We start from the raw sequence: 11,135 nt of genomic DNA on the forward strand, positions 1-11,135 counted from the left end.
ATTAATATATATATATATATTTATATATATTCTTTTTTAAAAAATAATTTAACAATTTAATTAAAAATAGTATTATTTTCTGATGTTAAATTATAATATAATATATTATAATTTGATATTATTTATTTAATTAATATTAAAATAGTTTTTTTTTAAATTAAGTAAATTTTTTTATTAAAATAGTAAAAATAATAATAATAGAATTTTTACATGTTTCATAAAAAATCAAAATGAGTAATGTTTTGTAGTTCTTGCGTACATATTTATATATCTATACATATATAATATGCAAAGGTTGTATAGATATATTATATTTAATATATTTATGTATACATATATATATACAACATGTTATATGTCTGATCGAAATGAATTAAATATTTTTATATAATTAAATATTTTGCTTAATATGAAAAGTTAATATAATATAATTAATACTTTATTGCATATTCTTATAGATAACTTTATATAATTTTCATACAAAATATAATACATATTTGTTTAACTTATGTAAATTCGAAATATTAATTTTCAAATTTGCATACAGTGTTGTTCAATTTTTTAATAAAAAACTAAATTATTCGGATTTTGTATATTAATAATAATAATAATGGATGAATTTAATATTCATGATTTATTTATTTTAGAAGAAAAAATATTCATTTCTATTTCAAATGAAATTTTTTCTATATTAAATTTAATTTTGTTTGCTTTCAATTAATTGAAGAGTATATAAAATATGTTTTATGATAGACATGTTAGTTTTTTATGGAATATGTGTAATATTTTCATAATTTATGTTGTTTTTATCCATTCCTTTTTCATACATTCCTAGTAATATATTTTTCATACACTCTTAGTATATTTTATCAGGCATATGTTATATTAAATGGTCCAGATATATTTTGTTAATTTGTTAATATTATCTATTTCAATATTTTATATGAAGAGTAAAATATTTTTTAATATATTAAATAGAATATACATAATAGATAAATATTTTATTTTGATAATTTTTTTGAAATTAGAATTAATTTTGTTTTACTACTTAGTAGATATATTAAAATGGAATACGTGGATAAATTTTTTTTAATATTTATGATTTCTAAGAAAAAATTATTTTCTAAATTAAAATCAAAATTTGATGAATAAATTTTTTGAGTTATCACAAATTATTTGATGATTATTTTTATTAATTTTATAATATTTTGTTTAGTGATTTATAATAATTTAATTTTTATTTTTAGCAAATAATAAATTTTCTTTCTATATATAAATAATTTTAAATGAAAAAAGTTGAATTTTAATATATTTAAAATAGATTAAAAGAAATTAGCATTTTACAGAATAATCAATTCTTAATTCATTATATTGTAAATATCACTTTGCATATTTAAAATTATTATATATTATATATTAATATTAACAAATTCATAATTAATAGAAAAAAGAAAAATATCATAATATAATAAAAATAAAAATTAAAAATTAAAAAAATATGTTCAATTAAAGATATAAAATAAATAAAAAATTAAAAATCTTTGCAGCAAAAATCAATTTTATAGAAATTTTCTTTTACATTAAAATTACTTAAATCTGAAAAATAAAAGCAAGTTATTTTGATTATTTTGATTATTATTTATTTATTATTATTTATTTATTATTTATTAAATAATCATTATCATCATATAATTTGATTTTCTATAAATGATTTTTTATTTCATTCTAAAATATATCAAGAATAAATTGAAATTAGTAGTAAACTAACTATATTGAAGCATTGCAATGTAAAGGATTAATGTGATATAAATTCTATCTTATTATTTATTTTTCCTGAAACTATTTATTATAAGAAATTGTAGATTTATAATTTTTACAATATAATATTTTTCGACATTAATAATTATATACATAGAATATACATATATGATATGATATAAAATATAAATTCAAGTTTTATTAAAATAATTCAAGTCATTACATCTATCACAATATTTATACTTTGATTGATATTATCATGTTAAATAAAATATATTTTTTAATATGTTTACTTTATTGAAAATAAAAAATTCTTATTTTTATTTTAATAGTTATTTTTTTTATTTTAATAGTTTTAGAAATTATCTAAAAAATGCATGCATTTGATAATTTTAGCAAAACATTACCTATTTTTTAATATAAATTCTATATATTTTTATAATGTATAATTGAGATAATAGCTAATATAAGCCATATAATGTTGTTTAATTAATTATTGCTGTTTACAAACAAAAAATTTATTGCTTAGAAGAAAGACTTTTTAAGAATATGTTAAGAAAATTCAATATTAAGAAATTAATAATTTAAGTTTTATATCTTTTTTAAATTTAATATCTTTCGATAAAAAATGTGTAATTATATTGAAACTTATTTTATTTAAGAATTGAGATTATCATATTTAGGTACTTCATGTAGGATGTCAAATCGATATCATGTGTCAAACATTAATGAAAACTACGCATAGAGATCAAAAGAAATTAAAATTCTTTATTAAAAGGCATCAAGAAATTATCCTATTGGCAGATAAAATTGAAAAATTTTTTACTTATATAGCACTTAGTCAACTTATATCAAATACTCTAATTACTTGTTGTTTGGGTTATCTTATAGTAATTGTAAGTAACACTGTTATATCGTTAAATTGTTGTATATATAATAATAATAATAATAATAATAATAATTATATTGTTGTGTCTTCGAATATGAACACAATTGTGATTGTAAAAAATTATTTTTGATTCGTTAAAGAATTTGAATTCATGAACTTTCCTGATTTTGAGTTAAAAATTGAGAGAATTATCTTTATCTATCCCTGATATGATTAATTTCAATAAATTAAAAATTTTCATTCTTTTAAAAGATCTAAAAATATTATTCAATAATTTCATTTTTTAATTATGATTTAATTTGTAGAATGCAAACATCTTTTAAAGATAGACAAGTATTTTTTTATTTTCTTATATTTTCTTATATTTAATATTAATATATTCGTAAAATATCTTTGGAAATTTGAGAATAAATGCAAAACAAATTTAGAGAAAACAAATGCAAAAATTGATGTAAAAAATAATACGATAAATTGAATGATTAAAATTATTCTGTCTCCATCTTGCTTTATTTAAGATTAAATTAAATTACTTACAACTTATAAAATGAGGTAATAACATTTTTTTAATTATGATTACACAACTTATTATCAATTGTATCATTTTTACACAATCTAATATTTTATTTGATGAAATTAACGTAAATTTAATGTATTTACATATACATATTAGAACAATTATTCATACAAAGAAAATTCAATAAACAAATGTATTCAATAAAAAATCCATGTCCAGTAGTAGAATATAGATTTTTTTTATTCAATGTTTATAAACATATATTGATATATATATAGCTACAATTTAAAGCTTTGAGTTTTGAAACGGATGTTACGACGGATGTTAAATTTAACGAACATGACGTCGTGGATATTGGCGTTTGTTTCGGACATTGACAAAAATTATATAGTTTTGAAAAATTCCTTGTATCTAAGTATTTATTAACAATATAGAAATAGCAATTTTATATTGTATTAAGTATAAATATTATGAATTATATTTAAATTAATTGGAAATTAATGAAATTAAATTTCCTATTTATAAAGATTAATTAATATACGCTTACGTATACATGAAATAAAAGAACAAATAAAAGAATCTAGTTATAAAAATATAACTATAAAGATGCAAAATATAATTTTTTTTATTTTAATTATTTATAAATATACACGATTTACAATAAAAAATAATAAATAAATAAACTATAACATTAAAAAATATAAATAAATAAATAAATAAATAACTATAACATTGACATATACATGTCTCACACTCAATGCTCTATTAAATTTAAAAATATTAGAGTTGAATCAATTCTACACCCGGTTTTCTTTATTAAATAATTATTAGTTCAATTATTACATTATGTTGTATTTATATTGTACTGACCACCAATCATATATTTATATAAATAATTGATAAGTAACTATTGCATGGTAATACAGCATATCGTATCATAGATGCATACGTATACGAGAAATTTAATTTAATAATAACAATAATTTTTTGCATATCTCAAAAACTGCAAAAGATTTAGTTAATTTAATTAAGGAAAAGTTTCTGAGGATGATATCCTTGATAAAAATAATATACAATATAAGGTTATGATCATCAACATGATGATTAAAATAAATAATTATTAAAAAAATTAAAAAAACTAGCTTTTTATAGTTTTTTAGTTGCAAAAATTTTAATAATTTTGAAAATCTTAATAATATATATTTCAAACATATTAAAAAAATAACGAAATGATTTCTATAATATATTATATATTAAATCATTTTATAGATATATTTTTTTAATTATCAGATAAAACGAAGAAAAATATGAATATAAGAAATAAAGGAATAATTAAAAATAATTAAAAAAGAAAAATAATTAAAAATCAAAATTCTGATTGAATAACAATCATTGATTTTATCAAAGATATTAAAAATGTTTAGTACAAGCAAATTTTTTATACTTATGTTTCTTGAGGAACAACAATATTTTATTATATATTATTATTATAATGTATATGTTGCACGAAAATATATAATAGCAAAAAAAAATTTAATATTACAGACATTACATCTTGGTAATAATATAATATTAATAAAATATATCATGTTTTATGTTGCTGTTTGTTCAGAAGCATTTATATATTGCTTCGCTGGAGAATACCTGAGTATCAAGGTTATTAAAAATACATATAAATATATTGAAATATCAAAATCAATTTTTTATTACATTTTTTATCATGGGTAATATAACAAATATTTATTTATGTATTTTTTTATATTGTTCTAACAAAATAATATAATTTTATTTAATCAGATAGTAAATTTTTAATAATAATATATAAAGCGCTTCAATTTAATTTCATATTAAAAAATTTTAATAAATCATTTGTTGTGTAAAAAAATGAGATAAATTTGAATGGTTTCGAAAAGAATATAATTTCATATATTTATAAACGTTAAAAAAAAATGAAGTAATATATTAATATTAAATGATATATGATAATATATTAATGTTCTAAATGTAATTTTCATAACAAAATATTATGAATGAATAATATAAAGAAACTAAAGGAAAATATTTAGAAGATTATTTTAATTTTAAAATTATAAAATGATTCAAACACGATTAGACTTTGCTAAATGTATTATTACTCATTTTATTTAAAATTATTTTTTGCATGTGCTAATTGATATTGGTTATAGCTTATCATTAATTTATCAACAATAATACAAAATACAAAAACAATAATACAAAAATTTGTAATTTTTAAAGTTATTGATATACATACATGCATGAAACGTTGATTATATTTGCTATTGTCAGAATTTTGTACATTTTTAAATTACATATTTCCAATTTGATATTTTGAAATTTTTAGCTAAATATTTAATTTTAGATATTTAGAACATAAATTGATTTTTCTTGATATCATTTTTGAGTTATGTTGTTATAACAAAAGAATAATTATTTTTATACATTAACATTTAAAAAAATTAATTATATAATACATCAAATCTCAGAATTGTTAGAATCGATATTTCCAGAAATAAATTCTGGAGAAAAATATATTTCGATATAATATTATTATTTTTGTTAAAGATTGATTAATTCATTGATTTTGTGTTATTTATTTTATGGCTATATTTATTTATTATGGTTATATTATTTATTTTATGGTTATATTTTATTTGCAAGTGATTAGATTATATTCTTTTCAAAATCAAAATATTTTATCTTAATATTGTTATTAATTTACAAATTATTTATCAATAGATTAAGGTAATATATTTAGTATGGGAATAAAATAAACTTCTCCAATATTATTTAAAATTTTTTTTTATTTTTTTATATTTTTATTATTTTAAAATATTATTTTAAAAATAACAATACTTAAAAAAATTTATTATTAAAATAACATTTTAACTTTTTATTTAAATCTTTTTTAATTACTAAGTAAAAAACATGTATTTTGTAATCAGATTTTTCAAATGAAATATGACAGAGAATTTAATTATTTATAGTAATACGTTAATTATCTATAATAATTATCTATAGTAATACATAGTAAATAAATTAAAAATACATTATATTTTTTATTCAATTTATTATATAGAATTTATAAAATTATATAGCATTTTATTTATTGTATAAAATAATATATTTAATATAATAATATTTCATATTATAGCTTAAAATCGAAATTATGTTTTAAAATGACTTAAATAATATAATATTTATAAAGAATATTACAAATATAAAAACAATGAAAACAATTATTTTATACGTTTTTTTTAAGATTTCCTTTATCAGTTATTAACAATTTTGCATAAAAATACTACATAAAAATGCCAATCGAAAATTATTATATATCTTCATTGATTGGAAAAAAAATTAACTTTAACATTTCTAAAATGTAAGCATAAACTTTAAATAAATATAAAGTATTAAGTATAAGTATAAAGTATTAAGTACTATATTATCTTATGTTTCATAATTTATAATATATGTTTTATAATTTATAATATAATTATATATCCATTTAAAATCTTTTTGATTTGGAGAAGTTTATTAACTCGATACTATATACAAGTTTTCTTTTTCTTTTTTTTTCACTTGATTCTATTTAATGGAAACTATTTCTCGTTGAATTCTAATTAATCTATCTAATTAATAATAATAATAATTATCTAAAACTATTAATATTTAAATTCAATAATATGTTAACAATGTTCATGAATTATTTAATATATTCAAATGAATAATTAAAAAATTTTAAGCTTTATTTATGATTAAAAAATTAACTTTGTTAAACTTTATTTTATTGTTAAATCCTTAATGAAATTTCGACATACTTACATTCTTTTTTTAAAAACATAAAACATAATATTAATATATGTTTTAATACTTTCTTTTTAAAATTTTATTTTATTTTAGAGTAAATTGATTGCCGATACAGCATATGAATTTCTTTGGTACAACATGAATCCAAGTGAAAGTCGACTTTTAATACCCATAATATTGAGAGCCCAAAGAGGATTCACTTTTACTTTTGGAAAATTTGCAACTCTTTCCATGGAAAGTTTTACAGCTGTAAATATATAAAGCTATTTATATTTTTGTTTTCAATGATTTTAAATCTATTTATGCAATTTTACCAATTTTTTTTTTATATAAAAGTAATATTAATATTGATTTTACTATTTATATTAGGTTGTCTAATAAGTTCATATTGTTTTTAAATTGAAAGAATATCTTTTTCAAAAAAATAAATGAAAATTATTCTATTGTATTGTATATAGATATTATTTTTTGTTTCTTGTAATAATCAAATTAATAAATAGATGGTATTTAGAAAATATTGAAATATAAAAAAATAATAATTTGTTGAATTTTGATAATGCTATTTAATTTTTTTGACTTAACTACTTTCTATTCAATTTTTCTTTCTTCTTTTACGTATCTATAATTGAGAATGCGTATAGATAAAATTTAAATTTTAAAAACTAAAATATTTGTATCTCAGCAGTTTTTTTAATTATGTTTCTTTTTTAGAAATGATTCTTTGAAAGATAAATATATTTATAAAGATAAATATATGTTTTTTTAAGTATAATTTATATATTTTACTAAAGATAAATAGATTTTATTATTAATGCGTTTTACATTTTCCATTATAATTATTTTTATATATATTACATTACTAGAGTATTAACATATTAGTAATTATATAATTGGGATACTAAATAAAATAAAAATCGATTCTAGAAATCAAAATAAATATAAAAATTGATATATAAAGATATTATTGATTAAACTATAAAGTTATAACAATTTATATTTATAATAACATAATAATATGAAACAGAGATAGAATTATATTATTTCATCTAATGCAAATATAAATTTTTTATAATTTAATAAATAATTCTTTACAACTTAATAAATAATTAATAAATAATTTTATATTTTTATATATATATATTTTATTTATATATATTTATTATATATATTTTATTTATATATATATATTTTTATATATATTTTATATTAACTTTGATGTTAGATTCGAGAATCGATTTTTTGAAAGATAAATATATATAATACATATTAAATATTAACGATTGTATTTTTGACTTTTTCTGTATAAATATATATTCACCAAATATATTATATTATATTTTTATATATATTATATTATATTATATTTTTCTTAATTTTTTTTAAAAATAATATCAAATATAGTATATTTTCAATTTAAGAATAAGAATAAGAAATTGTAATATATTTATATATTTACTATTATATTATATTATATTATATTTATTAATAAATTTGAAGCAATTTTTACCACAAGAAATATTCACTGAAATATATATATATATATATATATATATATATGTCTGATAAGGATCGAAACTTTTTCATTGCTTTTAATGATTTGAAATTTGAAATTTGTGAATAATAATTTATTTTGTTGTTCAATTGATATGAGCAATTTGTGATATATTTAAATAAAATTTTTTCTTAAAATCAGCAAGATGCTGGAAAAATGTATTTATTAATTTGACATTTCAAAGTTTTAAATTTAAATTAAATGAAAGACAAAAATATAAATGTAATAAAAACAAAACCCTAATTTATTATTATAGTATATTAGAAGAATTTATCCTAAAATAGAACGAAAGAGAAATATAATCAACATTTTATTTTTTTTTTAATAATTAAAAGAAAATGAACTTATTGGATAATTTAATAATGACATAAAATATAAAAATTTTCTCTTTCAGTAATTGAAATAACATTAATTTATATTTTTAGATTATGAAAGCATCAGGATCGTACATGTCTGTATTACTTGCAATGACTTAAAAAATACATTTGCGAATATTATAATGTAGTTTTTCTTAATTTAAATATATTTACGTTTAACTTGAATTAAATAAATTAATGAATAATAAATTGTTAATAACAATAAATGCTTGTATGAAAAGAAGACGCTAGAAGCCTCATGCAAAAATAAAGACAAAAGAAAATGTTAAATATAGAGCATATATATAAATATAATTTTTTTTATAATTTTACAAAAATTTTTAATGTAAAACTTCATTTATATATATAACTTCATACATAATGATAAAATAAATAATTCATATAATTAAATCTATAATAATAATCCACTGATTTTTTTACTATTTATTATTTTTCATTTAAATATCCAGAGTTCATGTTTAAAACTAAATGAATTCAATTGCACATAAAGTTCATTTTTTGAATTATGTTACATTTTTGTTTTTTTCTACAATTGATATTTATACAATCGAAGTGATACTTGGTATTAATTCAAATAATAAAAGTTCAAATATAACTCAACTTAATTGAACATTGATAAAAATAGAATTTCAATAAATGGAGTTTATATAAATAGAATTTTACTAACTTTCTAAAATATTTATACAATTTTTAAAATATTCTCTAAAAATATGAAAAATATAAATATACGTATGCACATATACAAATATATACATACATATATGAATATTAATTAAATTTTATTTTTTTATTATTAATTAAATGCTCAATAAACAGTTTTGTAAATCATTACGTGCAATATTTTTTGATTAGATTATTTAAGTAATTACATTTTATCATAAATAAATTTTTTTTTTAAGAAAACCTAAAGATATTTCTAATAATTAGCATTTTAGAATGAGGAAATATAATTCATAATATTAGTTTTTTGTATTAAAAATAATTAAAAGAGAATCATCATAATCATAACTGATAATCGTAAAAAAATTTTATTGAAATAAACCATGATTATATATAAAATGATTATATATATATATATAATTATAAAAAGTTATACAATATAACTTTTTATAAAAAAAAAATAATAGAAAAAGAAAATGAATGATTTAAAATATATTATTTATAATTTTTTTTTTTTGAAAATGTAAAGTAAAATACTAATATTTTTCTTGAACAAATGTAAATACATCATGACATATTCTATATAAACTTGATTGAGTAAAGATATCATATAACATTCTATTCAATTAATAAAGCGATCTCTTGAAGATTTTTTTTTATATAATATTTATTAAAATGCAAAAATTTTGAAATATATAAATTTCGATAATTTTCATGATAGCATAATTATTTTTTTTAATTTAAATAAAATATCGTTATCGATAAATGAAGCATTGCATTTTAGTTTTTTTTATATCATATTTTTATGATTTAATAGATTCTTTAGATTATTTTAAATTCTCCAAAAAAATTGAATATTAAACTTGTTTTAAAGTATAAAACGAAGTAGAATATCAGCTTGAAATAAAGAAAGATATTTATGTAGATAAAATTTTCTTTAGTGCATATTTATTTTTTGTGTAATCAATAATGTTGATTGTTCATCTACGAAATTTGAAGAAGATAATTTATAATTATTTGTAATTATTTTTTATAAAAAACTTGCTTACATATCTTTGAATTTCTTTTAACTTTAATATTTTTCGTATTATATTTTTAATATATATATATTACTGATATTTATAGCTATTTTATATAAATTAATAGTTTTTATTTTTTGTATTTATTAACTCCAACTTATTCCTGGAGCTATGGGATATAATAATAAAATTAATTATTACGAAGTCGTTATTAAGTTTGATTCACTAGATCAAAGGCAAAGTCCATATGCCAATGACGATCATTATCACTTCGAAATTCAAGTTGTGGTTCTTGATGTTATGATAGTTCTTGCAGTTCCGATGTTCTTGTTGTTTTTGTAGTTCTGTTTTTATATTCTTATGGTGTTCTTATAATTCTGTATTTTGTAATTATCCAGATTTTGTGGTTCTGGCAAGCTTTTAAGGATTCTCCCTCAGACTGATATCTTCTGAAGTTCCCGCCATGTTCCATTTGTAAGCTTGCGGATCTTTATTGAGGATGCACAAGTATCCAATAATGCTGAAGATCAATTTCTTGATT

The 11,135-nt window shown here is 16.4% G+C and overlaps 1 protein-coding gene across 1 annotated transcript in view; it reads left to right on the top strand.

The window, feature by feature from the left end:
* Positions 1–9,014, top strand: part of LOC122719265 (odorant receptor 22c-like) — a gene marked incomplete at its 5' end in the record, with an annotated part of 22,068 nt that extends 13,054 nt beyond the window's left edge. Inside the window, 4 exons of the mRNA XM_043944931.1 lie at positions 2,442–2,654; positions 4,707–4,817; positions 7,080–7,235; positions 8,964–9,014. Coding sequence (XP_043800866.1) covers positions 2,442–2,654; positions 4,707–4,817; positions 7,080–7,235; positions 8,964–9,014 — 531 coding nt within the window. The remainder of the gene's footprint in view (positions 1–2,441; positions 2,655–4,706; positions 4,818–7,079; positions 7,236–8,963) is intronic.
* Between the last annotated feature and the right edge of the window lie 2,121 nt (positions 9,015–11,135).

This window comes from Apis laboriosa, unplaced genomic scaffold (genome assembly GCF_014066325.1).
Source record: "Apis laboriosa isolate Shangri-la unplaced genomic scaffold, ASM1406632v1 scaffold71_cov137, whole genome shotgun sequence".
Lineage (NCBI taxonomy): Eukaryota > Metazoa > Arthropoda > Insecta > Hymenoptera > Apidae > Apis > Apis laboriosa.